The sequence below is a fragment of the Grampus griseus genome (assembly GCF_964374135.1).
Source record: "Grampus griseus genome assembly, chromosome: 1".
NCBI lineage: Eukaryota > Metazoa > Chordata > Mammalia > Artiodactyla > Delphinidae > Grampus > Grampus griseus.
In genome coordinates this window covers 173991191-174017199 of record NC_139017.1, presented here as the reverse complement: position 1 = coordinate 174017199, position 26009 = coordinate 173991191, and the positions used below count along the sequence as shown (strand labels likewise).

Here is a 26009-nt window from a genome sequence, read left to right as displayed (position 1 = left end):
TCATCCCTCAGTGTCCACGGGGGATACCCGAATCTGAGGATACTCAAATCCCTCATGTAAAATGGCAAGGTACAGCGGGCCCTCCGTCTCTGCGTGTTCTGCATCCGTGCGGTCAATCAGTCTGCAGTTGGTTGAATCCTCGGGTGTGGAATCCTCGGATGTGACCCGCAGATATGGAGGGCTGACTGCTGAATGTATACATTCCTCAAAACTCATCAAACCGTGCGCTTAGGGGACATTTCCTTCTATGTAAATCATGCCTCAATAAAACTGATTTCAGAAGAAAAGAACTTTAAGAATTGAGGCGACATTTACATACCAGAAGATGTTTAAATTTATTTATTTGTTTACATTTATTTAATGAGATTTCTCTTCAATGAAACCAGGAAGTCTGCAGTCACGAGGCCACCTTCCCGCATGGTCACAGCTGGCTGGAGATGAGGAGTAGCTTTCTTTTTTTTTTTTTTGAAATATTTATTTATTTAGGCTGCTCCAGGTCTTAGCTGCAAAATGTGGGCTCTTTAGTTGCCGCATGCGAACTCTTAGTTGCGGCATGCAGGATCTAGTTCCCTGACCAGGGATCAAACCTGGGCCCCTGCGCGGGGAGCACAGTCTTACCCACTGGACAACCAGGGAAGTCCCCCAAGGAACAGCTTTTGCACTTTGATCTTTTGAAACACAAATCTGATCGTCTCAGCCAATTAGAGCCAGAGGAATAGTGTGTTACAAAAACCTCGACATTGCAGCATTCATCTCTCACTCCTCTGTGAGTCAGCTGGGCCGCTCTGCGGTCTTGCCAGGGCTTGAAGGTTTGGTTTGGGTTTGCTCTGCATGTACTTCTGGGACCAGCGGGGGCTGGCTACCCGCCCCTGGCGTGGTCTACTTATGGCAACGGTGGGAGTGCAGAAAGGGGGCGGTGGAGGTCAGATGCCTCTTGAGGTCCAGCCATCGCTTCTCTCCCGTTCCACTGACCAGACAAGTCACACGGCCAAGTTCAAACACCATAGGGGTGGGGGATGCACAGACACCTGCCTTGACCTGAAGGAGCTGCAGAGTCACCTGGCAAAGGGTGTGGACGTGGGGCAGGATGCAGACGTGGGACCACCATGCAATCTACCACACCTATCCCACCCTGTTGCTAATTAAAACCATCACTTTGGGGAGAAAGACCCAGCGTTTAAAACAGCCTTATTGCAGTCTAATTTACATACCATAATATCTACTAGTTTTAAGTGTACAGTTCAGTAATTTTAAGAAATTTACAAAGTTGTGAAACTATCACCACCTTCTAGTTGACTAACCCTAACACTTGTAGGGCATGGGTCAGTCAATCCCATGCCCACCCCCAGCCTGGATAACCACTAATCTACTTTCTTGTTCCTCTAGATTAGGGTTTTGGGGACATTTCCATCATATGCATCCTCCTGTGTCTGGCTTCTTTCACTGAGCATAACACTTTCGAGGTTCGTCCACGCTGTAGCTGTATTAGTACTTCATTCCTTTTACTGCCAAACAATATTCTAGTGCACACGTCTACTGCATTTTGTTCATCTGTTTCCAGCGGATGGGCGTGTGGGTGGTTTCCACTTCTTTGACTTCTATGAAGAATGCTGCTATGAGCCATCTCCTCCCTCCCCCCACCTTCTATTTCCTCTGCTTAGAAATCTCCACCCCTACTCACATCCCAGCAATCCCTTCCTCAGGGAAGCCTCCCTGGTCAGATGAGGTCAAGTCTCCCATTACAGGGACCCCACCTGCCTTCGTGTGACGCCTGAGTCTGTGAGCCCCGCCAGCCGGTGGGCCCCCAGGGGTGGGGATCTTGTCCGTTTTGCTCACTGCTCTGTCCCAGCTCCCAGCACAGTCCCCAGGACATAGTAGGTGCTGAATAAAGGGCTGTTACAGTGGAGGGAAGCGAGGAGGGAGGGAGAGAGGAAGTGAGGAGACAGAGCCAGGACACAGACCTGGGTCTGCCTGGCTGCAGTGTCCTTCCCGCCCCATGTTGCTACCTCCTTGGACGTCACTAGTCCAGATGGGTAGGGCTCCTTGGCACTGATTCCTTTTTTTTTTTTAATTTAATTTTAAAAATGGAAGTCTAGTTCATTTACAAGATATTGAATATAGTTCCATGCTATACAGTAGGTCCTTGCTGTTTATCTATTTTAAATATAGTAGTGTGTATCTGTTAATCCCAAATTCCCAGTTTACCCCTCCCTCCCCCATTTCCCCTTTGTTAACCATCCTTGGTACCAATTCTAACCGGCAGGTACGGCTGAGAGGGACACCACCTATGAGCCACCTCCCCCGGGGACCCACTCTAACTGCAGCACCAACGCAGAGGACAGCGGGGTGCCCGCCAGGTGACTCCTTGGCCGCCTCTCTTCATTTGCCCTTCATACCCAGGGGATGCCCAGGGGGCAGCCGGCTGGGAGTGGAAGTGGGGCTTGGGATAGATCTCTGGGCCAAGCCCACAAGTCATTTTGGAGAATGTGGGCCTAGGTCTGTGTTGCCACCATGGAAGCCCTGAAAGCCTAGAAACCCAGGCCCTGCCCTCAAAGTGCCTGTCAGAGGCTGTAGGCAGGGGACCTGGGGTCTCAGGCCTCCTTTTCCATCTTGACTGTCCTTCTTACTTCTGGTCTCTCTCCCCGCAGCCCCACCCCCTCCCTGATCTCCCTGGCCGACTCCCTGACTGGTAAGGAGCGTGGAGGGGACGTCACCCACGTGCGGGGGCGCGCCTCTCTCTCAACCAGCACTCCTATATCCTTCTCCTCCACAGGGAAGCCCACTCTGGTTTCAGGTAATGACCACCCCCATGAAGCAGGGCCTTCCTCCCTGGGGACCACAGGAGGGAGGGTTCTTACTAGGCGACAGCATCCACTTGGTTGGAGGCGGGAGGGACCAAGCCTGACCCCAGGTCTCCGGTTTCCTGATCTGGGGCTGTGAGTCTGTCACTCGCTAGAGAGGATTCCTTAATTCTTCTGAGCAGGGATTTTATTCACAGCTTCACCCGCATGGCCCATAATTGCTGCTCAGAAAATATTTGGTGACTGATTCATGACCTTGACTAGTTTCTTACTTCTTCTGAGCTTCATCACCTGTAACGTTGTAACAGCATATACCATGCAGGGTAGTAAGCAGTGTCCAGTACACATGAGCCTTACCCGCTCCCCTTAGACGGTCGCTCTCAGTACCATGCGTTTTAGGACTTGCAGTTCTACTCTTAGACACTAGGTGGCAGTAGTTCTCAGGCCAGCGGCGCTCAAAGAGGTCCTGGACTTGGCACCATCAGCAACTTGTTAGAAAAGCAAATTACCAGCCCGACCCCAGACTACTGAATCAGAATCTGCATTTTAACATGGTCCCCAGGAGATTCATACGCACAGGAATGTTTGAGAAGCACTTATCTGGCACATGCTACTTTTTTAACATCTAAAAATGGACTTTAAAGAATAATAACTATATATTGATATTCAAAAGTAGCAAAGCAAGTTAAGTATTAAGTGGTAAAGAAATATATCCAGATAGTGGTTAAGAGCGTGGGCTCTGGAGTCCTCCTGGCCTGGCCTAATGTGCTTCCTAGAGCCAGGTGAGGAAGGACAGGTGGGTAAGCGCTGGACAAGATAGCTATAGACAGGATCTGGGTTTCTGTCCTGGCTTGGCAAAGGACCAGGTCCTGTCAGCCACAGTAGAGTCTGTGTCCAGGAGGAAGTAGTCTGGGGCGAGGGCTGTCCTGTGTGGTTGCTATAGGGCCCCGGCTCACCGCCATGATTCAGACTTCGGGGGCCACCAGTGCCAGGGCAGGCGAGAGAGCAGGGCGCCTCTGTGTTCCAGGACCTGTGCTCTTCTGGGTGATCTTGACACTGGTGGTGGTCGTCAGCTTTGGCTCCTTTCTCCTGTTCCACCGGAGGGGCTGCAGGAAGTGGATGGGGCAGAGTGAGTGCATGTGTCCTTGGGGCCTTGGGAGGGCAGGGTGCTCTGTCCTAGCCTGGCCTGGGTCCCTCTCCCGCCCTGCCCGCTGAGGCTGTCTGAGGCTGGCCTCCCTAGCCTTCCTCCCGTTGTCGTTTCAGAGCTCCACCTGTGCTACCCAGTCCAGACCTTCCAGCCCAAGCTGGAGCCTGTGGGTGAGTGTCCAGAGGTCCAAAGGGGCTGCGTGCAGCTACACAGCAGCTCTGGACCGTGGGTCTGGATCTCCCTCGGGGTTCCCTCTGTAGGGGTTCCCACAAGCTGCTCCTCCTTTCTGTGCAACCTCATCTGTGATGGGAATATAATGTGGGTGGAAACTCTGACATGCCCTGTTCGGCATCGGATGGAGTGCGGGCATGAAGTTTCAAAAATCCTTATCTAAAATCCTTATCTCCATTCTTGCCTCTATTGTGCCCTCAGAAGAGGCCTTCCCTTCCTCTCTTCTCTCTGTCGCCCCTTCCCAGCCTCCCTATTATTTTCCCCTCCCCATTCCTCCCTTCCTCCTCTCACTCCCTCCCTCCTGCTGGCAGCTGACGGCATAGGGGTCAGGGTGGGGGTGGGTGTAGGCTGACAGGGCTAGCATCCTGATTCTGCCCCTTATGAGCTACATGACCTTGGGTGAGTTACTTAATTCCTCTGTGTCTCAGTTTCTCCATCTGTAAAATGGGAACAGTGGGGCCTAATTCAGAGGGCGGGCGTGTGGATCCGTCGCGATGGGCCTGTTAAGTGCTGTGCGGGGCACCTGCACGTAGTCAGAGCTCAGCACAGAGTGGCTGCTGTCTGCTGATGCCCGCCCCCGTGTCTGGGGCCTTTTTCCTCAGCAGGAGTCCCAGGCCTTCCTATGTTCTACGTTTTTCTGAACTCCTCTTTCTGATCCCTGGCCAGCCTCCAAGCCACCTCTTCCAGGCAGCCTTCCATGCTCCACCCATCTAGGCAGCAGACTCTTTCAGCTCTCACCTCGGGGGAGGGGACCCCAGCCATCTTGTGCCAAGTGTCTCCTCTCCTCTGGGCAGCCTCTTTCAAGGCAGGGCAACGTCTTCCTCAGCATGTCACAAGCATTGATTGAGCACCTACTGTGTACAGGCCCTGACCACAGGGGAAGGAGTGGACACAAATGGTCTGAACTTCCCTTTCTGGTTTCAAGGCAGGCTCCCGCAAAGGGACTCACTGACTGAGAGCCCCAGGGGAGGCAGGTGATGCTCTTCATTCCGTAAAGAAGAGACAAGACCCGGGGCCACACCACCTGTAGGGGCCACACCAGACTCAGGCGCTGGTCCTGGAAACGGCCGGTCTTGTTTGTAGAGGGCTCAGTCCTGCCCCCACTTCCTTCCTCCCCACCAGGTTGTCTACTACCCAGTGCCCACCCTGGAGCCCAGTGGTCAACTCAGACCCTGCCCCCCAGGTCCCCAGGCCCCATGGAGAGCCTTGCTGTGGCACGGTTTCTAACTTGGGCCCCTGAACACAGCGCAGTGAGGCATGTTTTGGATTTGATGAGTTTCACAAGCAGGTGCTTGCGTTCCCTTCGCAAGGGGGGTTTTTGTGTTTTGACAATTTCAAGCCTTTTTCCGTGAGCTGTCAGGCTCAGTGTCTCACTGAAACCCGCGTTTGCTTTCTTGACATTTTCTAGTATTAGAGTTTCCATTGCTGTCAGTTTATTTTTTTTCTTCAAACCTCCGTGATAGCAGTTTTGTCACACACACACACACACACACACACACACACACACACATACACACACACACACACACACACACACACACAAAAGACCGAGAGAGAGCAAGAAAGACAGAAAGCACCTTCCCTTAAGAAACCAGACCTACCAGGAACCAAGCCTGGGGCTCAGTGGTGGCCACTCTCTTTGGGGCCGTTTCTGGCCCGCTGGCTTCCGGTGGGTCCCTGGGGGTCTGGTTCCCAGGCCCGAGAGGGAAGGAGGTGCCGCCGGGGGCAGGATGCGTATGGACTGAGCGGGGTGGATGCAGTGGGGGCTGGAAGGGCGCAGGAGCCTTTATTCACTCGTCTGCTCCTTCATGTCTCCGTGGGGCACTTCCTATTGGCCCTGTGCTGGGTACAGAAACTGCCCTCCCGAGCTTTCAGGCCAGCATCAGTTGCTCAAATGACTAAAGACGAGCGGGATGGAAATGGTTGCCCCAGCCCTCCCGGTCCCGGAGCTCCAGGGCTGGGGGAGCCCCTGGTGCGGTAAGCCGTGCGTCAGCAATCTGGGCAGATGCCCCTTTGATGCTCACCCCCATCTCTGAATGGATTTGACTTGGTGACAGGCACACACGTGTTCTCATTTTACTCCTCCTTGTGAGGCGCCCACTGTTATCCCCATATCACAGATGAGAAAGCTGAGGCACAGGAAGATGAAGGAGCTTGTTTAAGGCCACTTGATTAATGAGCAGTACGAGCAACCAGGATTTTGTTGGTGGTGGTGGTGAGATTTTTGCATAAATGGTCTCACCCTTGGCACTGTTGACATCTGCATGGGATCATTCTTTGCCAAGCGAGTTGTCCTGTGCGTTACAGGATGTCAGACAGTTCCCTGGTCTCATACTAGTAGCTCCTCCCATCTGTGACAGCCAAAAATGTCTCCAGGTATGGCCAAATTTCCCCTGGAGGGGAGTGTCACTCCTGGCTGAGAAACACTGATTGAAATTCTTTTAACCCTTCATTTTAAAGGACACTATAGTCATCACTTTATCTGTTACTTCAGGCAGGTTTAAGTTGGAAAAAGTTTTTGTTTGTTTTGAAACAATTTCAAACATACAGGAAAGTCTCAAGGATGGTGCAGAGAACTTATTTTTTTTGAACCATTTGAGAGTAACTTACTGACATAATGCCGTATCATCCCTGAGTACCTGAGTGTGTATTTCACACGACTGTAGTCAAACCATCAAAATCAGAGAATTCACTTTGATGCACCACCACCAACTAATTCTCAGACCCCACTCAAGTTTCTTCATTGATCCAAATAATGTCGTATCGAACAAAAGAATGCAGTTCAGAGTCTCGTACTGCATTTGACCATCGGGTCTCGTGTCCCCTCCAGTCTGTATTTCCCTCCCGGTCATGACCTTGCCACTTTGGAAGATTCCACCAGTGATTCTGTGGCTGGCCCTCACCTGGGGTTTGCCTGACGTTTCCTCACGCTTGGACTCAGGTGGTGCGTCTCTGGTGGGAGGATCCCAGGAGTGGGTCATCCACCCCGCCAGATTTCCCTTTGTCCCTTCCCCGCCGTGTTCACCGTGAGCCCTTGATTAGGGTGGTGTCTGCCAGGCTTCTCCACCATGAAGTCCTCTTTCCTCTGCGGTTATTGCTAAGTACTCTGAGGCTCTATGAGTAACTGGTGCCTCATCAACTTTGCTCCATTTCTGTAAGTATATCTGTCTGGACTCATGGATTCCTCTCTTACTGTACTGCCATCATTACGTAACTTGATGCTCACATTTTCCCAGGTTAGGCCAGTGGGGGCCCCTTCAAGCTGGCTGTTGCGTCCTTTTGTCCCCATCCTTCTGTGTTTGGAGCACTTGTTTTTTCTTTCTTTCTCTTTCTTTCTTTCTTTCCTTCCTCCCTCCCTCCCTCCCTCCCTTTCTTCCTTCCTTCCTTCCTTTCTTTCTTTCTTTCTTCCTTCCTTCCTTCTTTCCTTCCTTCCTTCCTTCTTCTTTTTTCCTTTTTTGGCCGAGATGGGAGAGTTGTGGGATCTTAGTTCCCCAACCAGGGGTTGAACCCTGGCCCTCAGCATTGAGAGGGCCGCGTCCTAACCACTGGACCGCCAGGGAATTCACTGGAGCACTGCTTTATTCTACGATATTCCCAGCTTAGCTTGTAATTCCCTGCCCTGTCCTGGATTTGAATCTAGGGGTGCTTGTTGCCAAACGCCTTCCCTGGGTCTGTTCTGCTTTCCACAGAAGCTGGGACCCCAGGCCAGAGAGGGGATGGGACTGAAAGGGAAGAGTGATAGGAATGGAAGGGATGGATAACTTGGGTGTCAGAACCCACGTGCTTGGCTTGAGCAGCCCTCAGAGAAGCCCTGGGAAACCAGGCACTCCTCCCCGAGGGAGGAGGGGCCCACCGACGTCCAGTGCGTGTGTCCCTGGACTTGTGTCCTGGGATGCTGGACATATTTTATGAGAAAATTGTTCTTATTCCAAAGAGCAAGGATACCAATAAGTGAAGACAGTGGACTGAAGCAACATTTTAGGGGAAAAGCACTTATGAAATCTGACCTCTGTACTTGGCACGATTTGCTCTAGGTCTTTATCAAAGTACACATGAGGGTTGTAACACGCCTGTAGGCCGATGTTGGCGCCCTCCGGATTCTGCCTTTTCACCTCGATGTTATTTTATGCTTGTTTCCGAGAGTCAGTATCGAATGCTGGTTTTCTTTTCGGTGTGATGGAGTTGCCACGCCACTGGAGTATCCTGGGGTCCCTATGTGCTAGGCGGCATCCCGGTCGCCTTCTCTTTTAATCGTTTTAATTAAAAAATTCTAAATGGACTTCAGTTTTTAGAGAAGTTTTAGACTTACAGAAAACTTGAGAAGTTAGTACAGAGAGTTTCCGTATAGCCCACACCCAGTTTCCTCTATTATGAGCATCTTACATTAGTGCGGTAAGTTTGTCGCAACAAACGAACCAATACTGATACATTACTATTGTATTAACTAAAGTTCATACTCTGTTCAGATCTACTTAGTTTTGCCTAATGTCCTTTCATTGCTCCAGGATCCCACCCAGTACACCACATTACATTCAGTCATCATGTCTTAGGCCCGTCTGGCCTGTGACAGTTTCTGGCTTTCCTTGTTTCTCTGACCTTGGCAGTTTTGAGGAGTTAAGGAGCATCCTACAACTTGCTTGTCGGTTAAGTTGTAGGGTGGCTCTCTGCTTAGAGTTTGTCTAGTGCCTTTCTCCTGATTAGATTGGAGTTGTGGGTGTGGGAGAGGAAGACCATATGGGTTCAGTGTTATTTTCATCACAACATATCAAGGGTTTTGCTCTCAACGTGATTAATCCCTGGGCACCTTCAGTTTTGAGATCTCATTTAACCTTCATAAAAACCCTCCAAAGTTGGCATGACCTGTCCCCTTTTCCAAATGAGAGAACTAAAGGCTGGGAAAGGTGAAGGATGTCGCGCTGGGGCCTCACTGCTAGGAAGGCCTGCGGCGAAGCACTGCTAAGCTGCTTTACTGTTTGGCACCTGTCTTGTTTTCCACTTTTTGGTTATTAGAAACTGCACCGCTGTGCACAGGCTGGTCGCTTTCCTTCGGGTTATTTCCTGAGGGTGTGTCCCTGAAGAGGGATTACTGGGTCAAAGTGTGTGAAGTTTTCATTGCCCAATGGCTTTCGAGAAAGAGGAAAGCAGTTCACAGGCATCAGCAGCTGTGTTCCTGTTTACCCACGTCCTCTCCAAGACTGCATTTTATCATCTTAATTTCTTTTGTCTTGTTACTTTGTCACACCCTTTCTTCCCCCCAAGACTTGCTGCGAATGACAGTTGGCTGTTTGCAAAAGTCAAAATCACTCTCAAAGGACGAAGATTTGGCTTCACTGACATCCTTTAAAAGAATGTGCCTCAGGCCAGACAGTGTTTCTCAAAGTGCTGGCTCTGGTGATGGATAGTGGCTGCCTCGTGGGAGGGGCCACGGCCTCTCAAGGTGACCACTCTGCTGGCAACAGCATTTACCAGATTTGTTAAATCGAGAGTCAAGAATTGTGTCATTTTACACATGTGCTTCTTTTGACCATTATTCTGATCCATTTCCCCTTTAGACACTTTACCTGCTGATGGTCATTTAAAAGGGACATGGAAGGGCTTCCCTGGTGGTGCAGTGGTTGAGAGTCCGCCTGCCGATGCAGGGGACACGGGTTTGTGCCCCGGTCCGGGAAGATCCCACATGCCGCGGCGCGGCTGGGCCCGTGAGCCATGGCCGCTGAGCCTGCGCGTCCAGAGCCTGTGCTCCGCAACAGGAGAGGCCACAACAGTGAGAGGCCCGCGTAGGGGAAAAAAAAAAAAAAAAAAAAAGGGACATGGAAGAGTGTCCTCCAGACTGACCTGGTGTCCACACAGCAGGTTCAAACTGCCCGTCTTGTATTTTCGTGGTCAGTCGGCCTCCAGTGAGGGTTTCTGCTAGGATTCGGGGATGCTCATTCCCTAGAGGGGCTGACTGAGGTCAGACGGTCTTCCAGAGGTGACTTAGCTGGCATGCTGGCCTCTTTTCACGAGGTTTCTCTGGTTAGGTGTGCACACCGAATAGCAACAAAAGCCAAGTCTCTGTAGGTGATTTCTTCGGGAGTCGTAAGAGGCCCTGTGCCCCCAGAGGACGGTCAGCTCCTAGGGGTCGACTCGCCCTGGCTTAGACAGACGCCTGGTACCATCTCCAGCTTTCCCAGCTGGCCACTGGGCCGTGATTAAATGTCAGCATCTACTTGACCATGACCCGGAGCCCAGTTTAATACGAGAGGAAAGTTGGAGAGGAGGGTGGGGTTTGGGACGAGAAGAAAAAGGTTGTGCCCTAGGGATCATTGCATACTGAGCCCACCAGAGCGTGGGATGACCGCTGAGACCGGCCACGTGGGCTATTTCAGGCACACGTGATAGAAAACCGAACTCACGCTGGCCTGAGCCAAAAGGGCTCCGGGGTCCACTGGCTTTAGGCATGTCCGATGCAGGTCTAAGAAAAGGTCCTCAGGATCTGTCACCCGCTCTCTATCGCCTAGGGGTCCTCCGTGTGAGTTTCACATGGTGCCTCGGGCCGTTCTGGCCTCTCCAGCCCCTGGAGGCCACCAGGTGGTAGCAGCAGCCACAGACCAACTTCTGACCCAGCAGAAGTGTCTTCGGCTCCAGCTGGGGTGCGCGCTCGTCCTGAACCAGTCCTGTGCATGTGTGGGAGTGGGAGGGCTGTGCAGGGGTCCGGTGTGCTGAGGGGCTTGGTGGCTGGAAGAGAGGTGACTCCCCCGTTCTCTGGCTGCCGCTGGGAGGTGAGCCCCTGTGCCCTGGGCCTGAAACCCGTCCACTGCTCTCCAGGTCTGACCGAGGCACCAGCTGCCACCCTGGGGGCAATGGAGGGCGCATTTGCCCACAGGTGGGGGGGGAGGTGCAGGGCCAGGCAGCTGCCAGACCCTCTTTGGTGAATTCACTGCTCTTTTGTTCTTTGCAGATTCCAGGCCCAGGAGGAACCCGACAGTAAGTAGCCCCTCCCTTGCCTCCACCCCAGCTTTGTGCCCCTAACTCTGACTCCTTCCCTAGCAGATCTGCTGGTTCTGAGAGCAGCTGCGTGGATCCCAGCCCTCCCAGGGCCCAGGTGCAGGTTCCCCTGCAAGTTCAGGCCGGGTCTGCCCCACGCAGGGAGCGCTGAGCACAGCGGGGCCTGAGCCAGGCCCTGGCGGAGGATGCAGAGCCCCACCCCAGACAGCAGCCTTGGTTCCTGGCTCATCCTGCCGGGGACTTCCAGAAGGGCCTGCCAGACAGTGGGTTTGGTTTTGGCCATGTGGGTGCCAGGTGTGGTGAGAGGGAAGGCTGTGTTCATTCCCCCCTTTCTCCATCACTCCTCCGTGAGTCTCGTCCTCAAAGCTGGGATGTCGAATCAGCAGCACGAACTTCTGAAACTTGAGCTTTTCTCATACGGAGCACTTACGGTGCACCAGGCACCTGGCTTCGTGCTTTCTTGAAGTTATTCTGGGTAGTCCTTACAAAACACAGAGGTTGGTACTGTTGTCCCACTGTATGGAAGAGGAAACGGGGACCCAGACAGGAAAGGTGCTTCCACGGTTGGAAAATAGATCAGCTAGGATTTACGGCCTGGTTTGTGTGACTCCGAAGCTGGTGCTCTGAACTGTTACCCTGAGCTGCCTCCTAGCAAGAGCATTTTCACCTGCCTTTTATGAAGCGCTCGCCGTGTGCAGGCGCTGGGCTGGGGGCTTCGCACATGTTACTGCTGGTCCTGCAACCACCCAAGATGCGGCGCATACACCAGGCCCTCATTGGGCTTGTCCTGGCACCCTGCTCTGTGCCCAGCCTCCCAGGGGCAGCACGGGGACCAGTGCCGGGGGGGAGCAGGGGCACTGCCCCCGCAGCTGAGGGGGGAGCAGGACAAAGCACACCATATGGGCTGGGTCTCAGGTGTGTATGGTTCGCCCGCTTTTCTTCTTTTCCACTTATCAGTTCTCTGTTACTTTCTTTCTTTTTTTTTTTTTTTTTGCGGTACGCGGGCCTCTCACTGTTGTGGCCTCTCCCGTTGCGGAGCACAGGCTCCGGATGCGCAGGCTCAGCGGCCATGGCTCACGGGCCCGGCCGCTCCGCGGCATGTGGGATCCTCCCGGACCGGGGCACGAACCCCTGTCCCCTGCATCAGCAGGCGGACTCTCAATCACTGCGCCACCAGGGAAGCCCTGTTACTTTCTTTTAACTCAAATTTTCGTACATGAGAACAGTTTCCATCCTTTATCTTTAAACATAATAGATGGAACCACAATACAAGTTCAGGTTCAAATCATGGGAGATCACATTCAGACATGCTTGGGTCAGACAGGCTGCTGTTATGAGGCCAAGAAATTTCATGAAAAGGTATTTAACGATTTGTAAGATAATCAAATACCTTTTGGCCACGTGGGCCAAAGCATTAATAGTAACATGTTCAAGAATGCCGTCTTTTGGACTTCAAATTATTTTAAAAGAATATTCAGGGGACTTCCCTGGTGGCGCAGTGGTTAAGAATCCACCTGCTAATGCAGGGGACACGGTTTTGAGCCCTGGTCCAGGAAGATCCCACATGCCACGGAGCAACTAAGCCCGTGTGCCACAACTACTGAGCCTGCGCTCTAGAGCCTGCAAGCCACAACTACTGAGCCCTCGTGCCACAACTACTGAAGCCTGTGTGCCTAGAGCCCGTGCTCCGCAACGAGAGAAGCCACCACAATGAGAAGCCCACGCACTTCAACAAAGAGTAGCCCCCACTCACTGCAACTAGAGAAAGCCCGCATGCAGCAACAAAGACCCAGTGCGGCCAAAAATAAAATGAATAAATAAATTTAAAAAAAAAAGAATACTCAGGATTATGTAGCTATACTTTCTGCCTTACTCAAACTCATTCCCTTTTGAAGGCTGAAGGTAAATGGTATTTACATTAGAACATTTTACAAGAGCACTTCTCCTTGGCACTTACAGAAAAGTGAAAAACGAAACCGACATTTTCCTGCGATGTAACTGTTTTTAGAATACATTAGTGTGATCATAAAAGGCTGCTGTCCCAGGAGCAGGGGAATTGGGGTGGGCCTGGAGCTGATACTTGTAGACTTGGGCTAACGTGCATGGATTCCAAAGCGAGATACTGGGTGGGGTTCAAGCACTGGCCGGACACTTACCAACTAACCCTGAGCAAGCTACTTGACTTGTCTTTTTTTTTTAGATGTTGGGGGTAGGAGTTTATTAATTTTTATTTATTTTTGCTGCGTTGGGTCTTCGCTTCTGTGTGAGGGCTTTCTCTAGTTGTGGCAAGCAGGGGCCACTCTTCATCGCGGTGCACGGGCCTCTCACTATCGCGGGCCTTCTTGTTGCGGAGCACAGGCTCCAGACGTGCAGGCTCAGTAGTTGTGGCTCACGGGCCCAGTTGCTCCGCGGCATGTGGGATCTTCCCAGACCAGGGCCCAAACCTGTGTCCCCTGCATTAGCAGGCAGATTTTCAACCACTGCGCCACCAGGGAAGCCCCTACTTGACTCTTCTGTGCCTCAGTTTCCTGATCTGTAAAATATCTGCTAATATTAGCCACCTTGTAGAGTGGTTGTTAAGGATTAACACATGTCAAGGGCCACGCATCTGGTAAGCATTGTATGCAATGCTGACAGTATCATTATTTAGTACAAGTTAAAAACAACGTGACTTCACAGGGTCCCACACTCAGGTATGTCAGGCTATCAAGGCTGAGAAGCCCAGGGTAGTGCATGACGGCTTTAAAGCAGAGAGGGAGACTCACTGGGGTCTATGGAGATGAAGAAACAGGGGTTCCCCAGCTCAGAGACTGGGGGAGGTTGGGGCATCCTGCATCAGCACCATTTCCTCTGTGCCCACTGCAGCTGATCGGGAGGGTATCGGTGGCAGAGCCGGGCCTTGAGGAGCAGGGGTTAATGAGCCCCCCAGCTGTGGAGACCTGCCCCAACCTGGAGAGCCTGCAGCTGCTGGAGGCCAGCCCAGCCAGCAGCCCCTCCACCTCCATGGACCTTCCTGAGCCCCGAGGGACCGCGGAGCACACCAACAACAGGATTGGTGAGTCGGCCTGTTTGGGGGGTCCTGGGGTGCTCAGGGGCAGGAGAGATGGGCCCTGAGCCCCCAGCGGGGACTAGAGACCCTGAGGACGGAAGGCCCAGCAAGGAAGAGGCAGGGGTTCCTCCCCCGGCCCTCATGAGTAGGAGACAATTTCTGTGGAGTTAAGCCCTTCTCAGGGGGCATGGAGCAGCTGCCGCCACCTCTTCATCCCAGTGTACATTTCTGTAAGGTAGGGATAGCAGGACTTCTGCCTTCACGGAGCCCATCGTGAAAATCCGTGAAATGATGTGCATGAAGTCGTCCTGGGGGGTGGGGCTCCCCCTGCCTGGTGCCTGCTCTGATTAGAGGGAGAGTAACCGCCAGCCCAGCCCCCAACGAAGGGCCCCTGAGGGGGATGGAGGGAGACATCAGGGAAGTAAGAGCTGCCGCTTGGCTGACGCATTTGGGCATGGCACGCTGGTCACCTCTTGTCACACAGCCTTCCGAGGATGGGGTCTTTCCCTCCTTTTTCCAATTGGGGAAACAGCGGTTCAGGGGAGAGAAGTGATTTTCCCAGTCACACAGCTACCAAGTGGCAGCATGGCTGCAGGCTCCGAAACCCCCCGGTCTGTCCGCATCAGTACCCTGCAGTGGAACCCGGAGGCCAGCGCGCCCCGAACTGCAGCCACCCTCCAGCCAGGGCGAAACTTCCGGTCCCGAAGTCCTCCTTGCCTCTCTCCCCCTCCTCTCCACCCTGCTACAACCAGAACGTTTCTACCAAAATGGTTACCTGCCCATATTACACCCCTGCCTGAAGCCCTCCAGGGGGTCCCTGGTACCTGCAGGGTGAATTCCAGGCTTCTTATTCCGGCATTTAAGCTGCCTCCTCCCCACCAGGCTTGCCAGCCTCCCCACCCCACAGGTCTGCTCCTTCCTCCCACTCAATGTCAGTTTCCTAATCACCGGAGCCCTTTCTCACTTCTGAGCTCCCAGGGCGGCTGCTTTCTCACCTGAAACAGCCAACTCCACCTCCTTGAATCTAGTTAATTCTTGATGTCCTGAGGACCCTGTTTATTTGCCTCCTCCTCCAGGAAGCCCTCCCTGCCCTCTCCACTCTCCCGTCTAGGAGATGCCCCTGTGCTGTGTGGCCCCAGAGCCCAGGCCTCCCCTCCTAATGTCCTAAGCACCCAGCAGTGTGTGTTTGCAGCCTCCTTCCCCACCCCCACCCCCATCCACTTGGCTGTTAGCTCCCCGGGGGCAGGGCCTTAATTGGCTCCATCTCTGTCTTTGGAGGGTTAACCATCACTGAGATAATTCCAAAGAGGCATTTGTGATCGTCCTACACATTTGTGTGGCAGGGATTGGTGGATAGAACGCTTTAGGGCAGAACCCTTAGCACCAAACTGAAACTTTTGGAATTGTAGCTTTCAGCAAGTTTTACTGGAAAAGAATGTATTTTGGGAAATACCACTGAAAGCATCTCCTGCAAATTTCCTAAGAAGTCCTAATTTGAACATTTGAGTCAAAGCTGAGTGCAGTGCCTGGAACCACAGGGCTGGGGCTCTGGGAGTGTTTGGGGGGGAAGGGGGAGGGAGGCACCAGGCTCCCAGGTGGGCTGGGGCTTGGGCAGCCTGGCCTGTAAGCCTGGCTGGTAAGCAGGTTGGAGATTCTCTTGGGACATTCAAGAGATGGTGAGCCCTTTGTTCTCCTGACACCTCCCTAGAGGAGTACCCCCTTGTACAGTTCCCAAGGGGACCAAACTCTGGTTGCGCTTTACCCCTCTACCCCTGGGCACCGGGCAGGGGGAGCCCCTTCCCCTCATCTTCATCCCCCTCCCCGTCCAGGACAACTTCCTTGGATTCTGGAGCCCTGGGTGGGGCAGGAAGTCCAAGCAACTTCTGGAAGACCCTCTTTTCCCAACTTGGGAGTGGGCAGCCCTGTGATGGGGGATAGAGCCAGAGGAATCAGGACCCGAGGAATGTGAGGGGATCACAGCCTGGCCCCCAGCTTTGGCTGCTTCTCCCTGGACAAACTCACCCCTCTTCTTCCACACCCCTACTCCTCTATGTCTGTCTGTCTGTCTGTCTCATCTCCTCTAGCACTGTGCGGCCTCCTCTGTGTTCTCTCTCACCTCCTGGGGTCCCCTGTCCCTCACCATCACTGGCTCCCATCTTTTGCCAGCTCTTTTGGTCAGGTTCCCAGGGCAAAGGACCTGCAGGTCCTGATGGAGGGTATGTGGCTTGAGGCCACGCTCTCTCTTTTGGGGTGTAGGGGGGGCTCCCAGCCCATAGCTTGTTTCACGCTTGTAGCCTTCCCTCTAGTTCTCACTGCTATTTTGAACACTTCTCTCTATCCTGGAAGTATCAAAGACCAAAACAGAAGAACTGGCATTATGCAATGGGGTTGAGCGTGTGGGGGCCCCCAGAATCTCTGGGGGGTTCCTGAATCGGAGGGGTGTAACTGGGTTCCTCAGAGAGGCAGGGATCCCGAGCTCCCTGCCCCACCCTAGCACTCAAGTTCCCTCTTGAGCTTCCCCATTCGGACTCCAGAGAGAGTTCCAGGGCTGAGCGGCTGGGAGCTCGTACCCTGCCCTGGGCTCAAGGCCATCAGAAGCTGGGCTGCTGGTGTTTGGAGTTAGCTGACCTGGGTGAAGGCCAGGCTCCCCACGTCCCAGCTTCTTGGGCACCTTACTTAGCTCCCCTGAGACTCCAAAGCCCTAGTAGCAGGTGGTCAGCAGACCGCGGGGGATCATGCCTCTAAGAGGCTGGGCTGCTTTTTCATCCACGCGAGCCACACGAGCAGCCCTATGTGCTAGGCAGGCACGTGGCCATAAGCAACAAACGTCAAGCTATACCAGCCCCTGCAAAGCTGTCCAGGTCATAGGCTGTTGGTGATTATTAACAGGGTTGAGGTTTCTGCAGGGTGTGACCATCTGTCTGGGTTTGCCCAGACTGGAGAGGTTCCTGGGATGTGGAACTTTCAATACTAAAGCCAGTAGGAGCATCCCAGGCAAACCAGGACACGTTGCTGTCCCCTTGCCACCACCCCCCGCCCCCCACCCCAGGTTTCTGCTTTAGGCACGTGGATATGAACTGAAAGGGCAGCTGGGCAGGGTGGAGTTTCTTTGGGGATTTCTACTAACGACCTGGTGACCTTGGGCAGGTCATTTAACATCTCTGGGCTCCAGATTCTTTATCTGTAAATGGGGATCACGATAGACTATCTACCTTGTGGAAGTGACGCGAGGATTCGGGAGCTAATGTGTGAAAAGCATCTGGAACGGCATCCGGCTAAACTCCGCGAGTGTTCACTGGTGCTATTGGTGTCCATGTCATTCTCCAATTTCTCCCCATGGCTTCCTTTCTCTCCTAACCCTGTTGTCTTCTCTTCTACCCCATCTTGGCAGAAGTGTCGAGAAAATCACAAGCACTTCCTATACGTGGGCCAGTCCTTAACCCCTCAGCACACAGTTCCTAGCTGTTTTATCTCCTTTGAGCCTCAGGATACCTGTGAAGTCGGCGGGGCCTACTGTGTATCAGAGAGGCTGTGCCATCTGCCTGAGGCCACACAGCAGAAGTGGCAGAGCTGGGACTGGGACCCTCCTCTGCCTCCTTGCTTCCATCCAGCTGGAGCTCTTGTCTCATCTCCCCCACCCTTTTGCCTTGCAGAGAACATCTACATCATGAAGGCCGACACTGTGATTGTGGGGACCGTGAAGGCCAAGGTGCCTGAGGGCCAGGGCCTGGTGGGGCCGGCAGGGTCCGAGTTCGAGGAGGATCTGGAGGTGGACCATGCCCCCCACTACCCAGAGCAGGAGACGGAACCACTGGCGGGCAGCTGTGGGGACGTCATGTTCTCGGTGGAGGAGGAAGGGAAGGAGGACCCCTTGCCCACGACCGCCTCTGGGAAATGAGGCCTGGCCTGGGCTGGGGCTGAGAGGGCAGCTGGGTGCCTCTGGGAGGCCACGGTGACCCTGGTGGCACCAAGCTGGTAGCACCCACCTGGTGGCAGAGGCCCATCTGGCCTGAGGTGAGGTTCCAGCATCCAGCGGTAGACCCAGCCTATCAATGCAGGAGGCTCTGCTCGTCTGTACCTGCCTCCCCACCCAGCTGCCCCCCAACCCAGACCCTGGGGAGCCCGGGCCTGTGCGGCAGAGACAACCAAGGGGCTAGATCTGAACAGCGCTGTGTGTTGGGGCAACAGGCAGCCAGCAGGGCCTGGGCACCCTGCATTCTGCTGCTGCCAGCCCTCCCCTGTTCTGTAGCCCCCACGGTGGGCCCAGGGCCCAGCGCACATCACTGTTCCCGCAGCAGGAGGCATCTCGGGACCCAGAGACCTGCAGATCCTTTGCAGCCGTGGTGCCCCTGCCTGGCCGGAGACCCGCCCACCCAGCTGCTGCCTGAAGAAGGGCCTGCTCTGCTTCGCCCAGGGGGGCTCCCTCCCTGCGTGGACAAGGGGGACTGTGGACCCTTCTTGGGTCCTTACCCGCTCTGTGGGCACCTGTGCTCTGTCCCGGGCCACCAAAGATGCGTCTTCCCCAGATCTGCCACGTGCACAGATCCTGGTGGTACCAGGCCCTGCCTTTGGCTCTAGCTGCTCAGCACCCATGATGGGGGTGTGGGTGTCAGAAGACTACTTGGTTTCACTGACATTCTGCCGGAAAAGAAAGAGCGTTTCGTAGTTCAGTCTGGACTTTAGGATTTTTACGTTTCACACAAAGGAGTCAAGTGCCCTGACCTGGGGCTTCTTCCTGCTCTCCCCAGGGCTCTCAGACTCATGGCAACAAACAAGTGGTCTTGGGAAGGGAGTGTGGGCAGATGAGGCCCGGGGCACTGAGTCGCAGGCAGCCTGGAGACTGCTGGAATTACCCGTTGGAAGCCGGCCCCGGGAAGGCCGCTGTTTACTCACCAGCCTGCTCGGTCTCTGGAGGAAGTTGAGGCTGGCTCCGGCTTCACCAGGGTAGTTTCTGAAACCGCTCAGATGTTTTGGGGAAAGTTGGAGAGAGGCTGGATGCTGTGAGAGACCGTTTACACCAGAACCTGAAGTTTACGTGGGCCGGACAATGGCCAAAACACCCCGTGCCCGGACAGTGTGAGGACTCTGCTCCCTCCTGCCACTACCCCCCACCCCCCAAGGGCTCCCTCACCCAATGGCCAAAACTTTGGTCCTTTAAAAATTCATAAGTTCCCTTAAAAACCAATCATAAGGCTCAGGAAATTCTCCCTGAGATTTGAGTACCTCTGAGCAGAAGGGTCCGAGCCATCTCTCTCCCCACAAGACAACGGCTCCCGCTTTACCTCTCTGCCCCAGACACCTAGGTTGCCAGCGTCTGGGGACAGGGAGACCCCTACCTGCTGGGACAGCCCTTCCCACTGCTGGAGGTTCTTGCCTGCGGATGGAGGCAGACCCTGTCCCTGTGGAACTCCCACTCCCTGGTCGGTCCAAGGCCCGGCCTTTGGGGCTACTCAGAATAAAGCACTCTCGTCCTCAGGCTCCCTTGGGTTATTGTCAGGAGGCACCCCTGGTCTCCCCACAGCCTTCTTCCCTCCGGGCTGGGCCCAGCAGCCCCACAGCTGGGGAAAAGGGAGTCACAAAGTAGCAGCGTGAATGCCCCAGCCTTGGGTAGCCCAGAGAGGACCGGGGGTGAATGTGAGTCGTGGGCTTGGAGCCTGCGCTGGGAGGCCCCAGCCTGCCTCCCTGGTGTCAATGAAAACTTAATCAGTCGATCTAAGAAAGAATTGGAAATTTTTAATTTGAGCCAAATTTGAGGCTTATTCCCCGGGAAGAGCATCTCAGAAGGCTCTGAGAATGGTTCTACCCATTGGAAGTCAAGACACAGTTTATAGAAGTTTTTTGAGACAGGGCTGTACATTCAATGATGTATTATTGACAGTTTATGTAATCCAGATCTAAGCCCGTCGCCGTGGGTCATGTGACCCCTTATAGGATCAGGAAGGAATGCTATCTTTTCAGGAGTTGTCTTGCTGATGCTGGGAGAGTGCTGCTCTTTATGGCTGAGCGGGTATTCCTGCAGATGGGGGAGGTTTGGTCAATGCGTAATGCAGACACACAATGCACAGTGCGGGGAGAGGGGAGGCCGAAGGGCAGAGAAGAATTCTATGTTTAAATTGTTCTTGCCTTGCCATAAAAGACGGATTCTATTTCACAACTGGTCACAACTCAGGGGCAGTCTGGGGCCTGCATTCCACCACAGGCAGCCAGCCTGAAGCCCCGCTCTATGTCTCCCCTGGTGGCTGGAAGGAGACCTCGCCCATCCCACCCCCAGGACTCCAGTCCACACCCAGACCTCACAACCAGCCTGGCCATCGTACCAGCCACTGCCTGTCACATGGTCGATCTGAGAACCAGAGCGAATTTCCCTGCCCAGTGATGACGGACCCCTCCTTAACCTCTGGTCGTTCTGACATCCAGGTGGGCAGACAGACAAGGCCCCTGCTGCCCAGGGTAGCAGTTCCCAGGCTCTAAGGAACCGGCACACCCCTTTTCCTGAACAGTTGTAGTCAGGGAGTGACAGTAAGTAAGTAATAAGCGTCCTGCAGAAACTATTGCATTCAAAGAAACTCTGTTGTTTCCCAAGACAGTCTTGTAGGTTGTAAACTGCACTAGGTTCCTAGAATCTCTAAGGCCAGGGCCAATCCCTAAGACAATAAAAGGGCCTGAATCTGCAGCACATCCCTCCAGCCACGAGAGCCTAAAGAAGGTGTCTCTGGCATCCTCTCTGTCCCACGGTCATTGGGACCTGATTTGTTGAGCTGAACAGAAATGAAAATCTGTGCAGAGATGAGAGGCAGCTCTCTGGCCGCAGTTCCTTGTGTGCCTTCTCTCCTCCAGCCCTTCCTTGACCCTCCCTGTCCTCTACCATGTAACAGTGGGGGAAGTGTGGGGTGGGAGGTGTTGGGGCCAGGATGGGTCGGGGGAGGGATTCACAGGTAGGGCCAGAGAAGAACGCTTTAATGCGTCAGTACCCTTGACTGGAAGCCAAAGTGAGAATATCAAAAGCTTCAAGGGCAGCTCCTTGTGCCTTAGGGAGCAGCCGGCCGAGCCCATCCTGGGCTCCTGCACCCCACCCGTCCGGGACCACATAACCAGATCAGTGAACAAGGTCATTCTTGAGTGGGATCGTGCTCTGTGCTACCAGAGGGCCCCACTCGGGACTGTGGCAGAGAGTCTGGAGGGCAGGGCCAACTCTAGCCAGGTGGTCAGGGAGGGCTTCTTGGAGGAGGTGCCCTTTGCACTCTGCATGAGTGACATGATGGGTGGGCGAGGTGGGGGCCCGCAAGCATGCCGAGAAAGCAGGAGGCAGGGGGACCACAAATGCCAAGGCCTTGAGGTGGGGCACTCCCGGTCCTGAGGTTCAGGAAGCACACTGCCTTGTAGAAGCATAGTGATCAGGGCAGAGAGGAAAGGGAGGTGAGCGGGACTGCCAGCTGGGCCAGATCCTGGAAGGCCTGATGGGCCGTTGTAAGGCACTTAGATTTTATCATAAATATTGTAAGAACATCAGTCTCTTTATATCTATTTTCCTCCTATTAGAACAATAAACATCCTGGTATTATCTCAGCAATGGGCAGGAAAGGCAAACCAGGGGCCGCGAAGGTCGTTTTAACCTAATTCAGAGGGAAGCTGGGCTAAAGAGGCAGCAGTTGCTGGTAGCCAGGAAGCTGTTGGATGTGTTTTCTCAGAAAGGGCAGAGAGCTGAGACTACATTCCTGGTTAACATTGCAGCCCTGGGCCCTCAGCTGATGTCACCACACGGAGTGAGGAGTCTGTCCAGTTTCCCCTTTCTTTGGGTGTCTTCCAGGAGAGTAAAAACCAAACCAAAAGATCCTGGAGGCTGGAGGCGTTTGTGTTTTGGTGTGGGGTGTGGGTCATTTTAGCATCGAGGCCCGCCCTTTCCTCCTTAGCCCTCCAGCATCTGCCTCTGTCCCATTTCATTACCCCTGCTTCCGATGTAGGGGGAGGAATGGGCCCATTAGAGTTCAACCTCCAGGCCAATGCAGTTCCCAGTACACGGCCTCAGGTGAAGCTCTCAAGCGCTTTTAACTTCAGTTTCCTAATCTTCAAAATGGACGTAATAATTATCTTCCAAGATGGTTGTGAGGTTCAGCAGTAAGACAGGTAAAGAGCTTGGCCCGGTGCCGGGCATATTTCCTGTTCAGTAAATGATATTCATCATATGTAGCATTTTATGAGCTTTAGAGATTACCCAAGGCTTTCTACATTCTTTACATATTTGGGCTTCATGATAATAACTGAAAGGTAAATAGGTTGAGTATCAGTTCCCCCTTTTATGAATTGAGGCTCAGAGAGGTTAAGCAACCAACCCACTGTCACACAGCCTGGAAGTGCCAGAGCTGGAATTCAACACTTCAACTCTGGCTGCCTCTGTGGTTGGGGCTGTGTCTACATCGCAGTTACCAACTGGCACTATGCCTTCTGGACCAGTTTCCTTTAGGAAGGGCAATTTTATTCCTCTTTTATGGGGAGGCAGGGACAGTTGCAAGAGGCTGGGTAAAACCTTCCTGAGATCAAGTGGCTTTCTGATGCCTCTGACCAGGCAGAAAGGACACAGAGCTGACCTAGTCAGAGCCTTGTTTCTTGAAGCTGCTTTCCTTAACAGTGGTCTGATTCTGAGGTCAGGGTTGACACAAGGCTGGGAGGACAGGCAGGACAGAGAACGTGTGCTGGAGAACCTGTCTCCAGGAAGGGAGACATGTCAAGAGCAAGCCTCCCCATTTTACAGATGGGAAAACTGAGCCCCATAGAGGTACCCAGTCTGCCTAAGGCCCAGCTTGGTGCTCTGCGGTGGAGATAGCTCTAGCCATACGCTGAGACCTGATGCGGGGAATCACTCTTTAGTCCAAGGGAACAGTAAAGATTACTTGCCAATTTTTATTCTTCCTTTCTTTCTTTTTTTTTTTAACTGTTGTTAAAATAAAGGTAATTGTGGGGCTTCCCTGGTGGCGCAGTGGTTGACAGTCCGCCTGCCGATGCAGGGGACACGGGTTCGTGCCCCGGTCCAGGAAGAACCCACGTGTTGTGGAGCGGCTGGGCCCGTGAGCCACGGCCGCTCAGCCTGCGCATCCGGGGCCCTGTGCTCCGCAAGGGGAGAGGCCACAACAGTGAGAGGCCCGCGTACCGCAAAAAAAAAAAAAAATAGTAACTGTGGTAAGAGACTTGGGTTCTTATTATAAGACAGCTTTGCAAGAGCCAAAGTGGTCCCCATAATCAGACAAGAATATTGTAGGAAAAGGGCTTCGCAGCTTCACGGGCCTGTGGCCTGTACAGTCACAGGGCCCCAAGCTTAGAAGGACCCGTGCTTGGTTTAATGCTCTGCTGTTGCTGTCTGAAAAATCGATAATTTTTGAACAAGGGGCCCTGTGTTTTCATTTTTCTCTGGGTCCCCAAGATTCTGTAGCTGATCCTGCATAAGGGGCAGGGAAATTATCTGTTAGCAATTTACTCAGTGCCAAGACACCTTACATACATCACCGCTTAACATCACAGTGACCATATTTCTAGATGAGCTTGCTGGTCCCCGTTTTTCAAAAGTGTTGACCGGCTAGTAACTGACCTTAACTGTCCTGGTTATCTCCTGCTACGTCATGAGCCACTTCAAAACTTAGTGGCTTAAAATCACCAATGGGTGGTTATTTTGCTCACAAGTCTGCACTTTGACCTGGGCTTGGCAGGGGACAGCTCATCTCTGCTCACACAGTACTAGCTGGCACTGGAGAACGCACTTCTGAGACGGCCGCAAGCTGGGGTTGGCTGTGGGTTTCTCTCATGGGCCTCTCCTGGAGCGGCTTGGACTTCCTTACATCATGGTGGCTGGGTTCCTAGAGCAAACAACCCCGTAACAAGTGGAAACTGCCAGGTTCATAAAATCGGAGCCCAGAAAGGGGCATAGCATCACTTTTGCCACACAGAGCCCAGAGTCAAGGGGAGGGGATGGAGCCCCCACCCCTCAATAGGAGTGTCAGGGAACATTGAGATCTTACTAGGTGCCAGGCACTGTGCCCCACACTGCACATATTGCCTTATTTCTTCCTCCCAGTAATTCGACTCTTATTGTTCCCTACGTCACCTCAAGGAAGCTGAATCACCAAATCCAAGTCTGTCTCCGGAGTGTGAGCTCTGGACCAGGGGCCCGACCTGTGCGTTCAGGGATCCACGCAATCAGAGTGGGACAGGGCCAGAATCTGTCTGATTCGAGAACATTTAAGGCTTTTGAAATAATCAGCTCCAGCGCCCTAGTTTCCCAGATGGGGAAACTGAGGCTGCGAGAGTTCTTGCTGGGCCTCCCCTGAGAAGGGGCGCAGGGTCTGGCACCTTCCAGGGCAGGAAGGGGCCCCCCTGGGGCTGCCCGGTCAGGAAGTCACAGAGAGCTGTGGGCAGATTATGCAACGACAGGCTGTCGCAGGGACACTGTTTTTCACTGAGATGATGCTTCACTCAGGAAATACCCACAGCCTAGGCAGGTGTCAAGGGAGGGCTCCTCGCTTCAGGCGGAAGACCCCCTGTGAACGAACACTGGGGCACTCTCAAGGTGGACCAGGTCCCCTGGGCCAGGCGTGTTTATCAAAAGTCCCCTGAGAGCCACCCTGCGGCCCTGTGAGCTGGGCTCAGACAAAAGAGATATAGGAGGCTTCATCCCTGCCATCCAGGAAGTCACACACTCGTTAGAGAAATAATAAAGAACTCAATTATTGAGGCTTTGGGGCTATATCATTGAAACCTCACAATGCTCTAGGAAGTGGTGGCTATTATTATCCCTATGTTACAGATGAGGAAACCGAGGCACGGAGTAGTTAAGTCACTTGCCCAAGGGCACACAGCTGCTAAGTGGTGTAACCGGGATACAAATCCAGGCTATCTGGCTGGAGTCTGAGTTTCCAACCATTTGGCCATGCTATTCCATTGTAGCTCAGACTGGGGTCACCAATGTGCTGTGGCCCCAACCCTGAGTCCCAGGCCCTATAGAGCACTGTTTGGGCAAGTACAGGGCTCAGTAAACGTACAGGGCATGGAGTTTGTCCTCTGACTCCTGTCCACCTTTCTTTTCCAAAGCCCAGCTCTGACCAGGCCATTCTCTCACAGAACCTTCGATAATTCCCCAGTGCCTACAGGCCAGAGTCTGCCAGTCTGGCTCTCCCAGGCCTGTCCTGCTGCCTGCATAGCTTCTGTATCTGAAACCCCTCTGAAACCCAACTGTGTTCCTCCCAAGTCACCAAATACGAAGGGCACATCCCCACCGTGAAATCTCTGCTCAGTGACCCAACTCCCAAACCTCTATCTTCAACTTTCTCCTCCTTCCCCAGAAAGCCTTCCAGGACCATCCAGGACCAGGACCTCTGTGTCCTCTAAGTTCCCACGGCACTGACTATGAAGAGAGTTGGAGGCCTAGTTTCAGAAGCCGCACAAAAAAAATTTCTGTATGAAAAGATGAATTTATTCATGCATTCATTCACTCAGCCCCTCATTTAGTCACTCAAGCAACAGATCTGTGTAGGGCACCTACTGCATGTCAGGAGCTGTGCTGAGGAACACAGTGGGGCTGGGAAGGGAGGGGGTACATGGTACTGCTCTCAAGGAGTCAAAGCCCAACTGGGGAGACTGGTCTGAAGTCAGGTGATGGCTGAGGGCATGGTCATTGCTGTGACGGAGGTAAGCGTGGGGCTCTAGTGCCCACCGCATGGCATCTAGCCCAGGTGGTGGGTCTCCACTTCCTCCTCTGTAAATTGGATCTAATAAGCCCCTACGCCAAAGAGAAGCTGCAAAGATTAAA

At 53.4% G+C, this 26009-nt stretch overlaps 1 protein-coding gene across 1 annotated transcript in view; it reads left to right on the top strand.

Annotated features, from left to right (window-relative positions):
* Nucleotides 1–18113, top strand: part of TNFRSF8 (TNF receptor superfamily member 8) — a gene marked incomplete at both ends in the record, with an annotated part of 64290 nt that extends 46177 nt beyond the window's left edge. Inside the window, 7 exons of the mRNA XM_082676167.1 lie at nucleotides 2264–2357; nucleotides 2649–2794; nucleotides 3829–3930; nucleotides 4065–4118; nucleotides 11120–11145; nucleotides 14032–14221; nucleotides 17869–18113. Coding sequence (XP_082532293.1) covers nucleotides 2264–2357; nucleotides 2649–2794; nucleotides 3829–3930; nucleotides 4065–4118; nucleotides 11120–11145; nucleotides 14032–14221; nucleotides 17869–18113 — 857 coding nt within the window. The remainder of the gene's footprint in view (nucleotides 1–2263; nucleotides 2358–2648; nucleotides 2795–3828; nucleotides 3931–4064; nucleotides 4119–11119; nucleotides 11146–14031; nucleotides 14222–17868) is intronic.
* Nucleotides 18114–26009: the final 7896 nt, after the last annotated feature.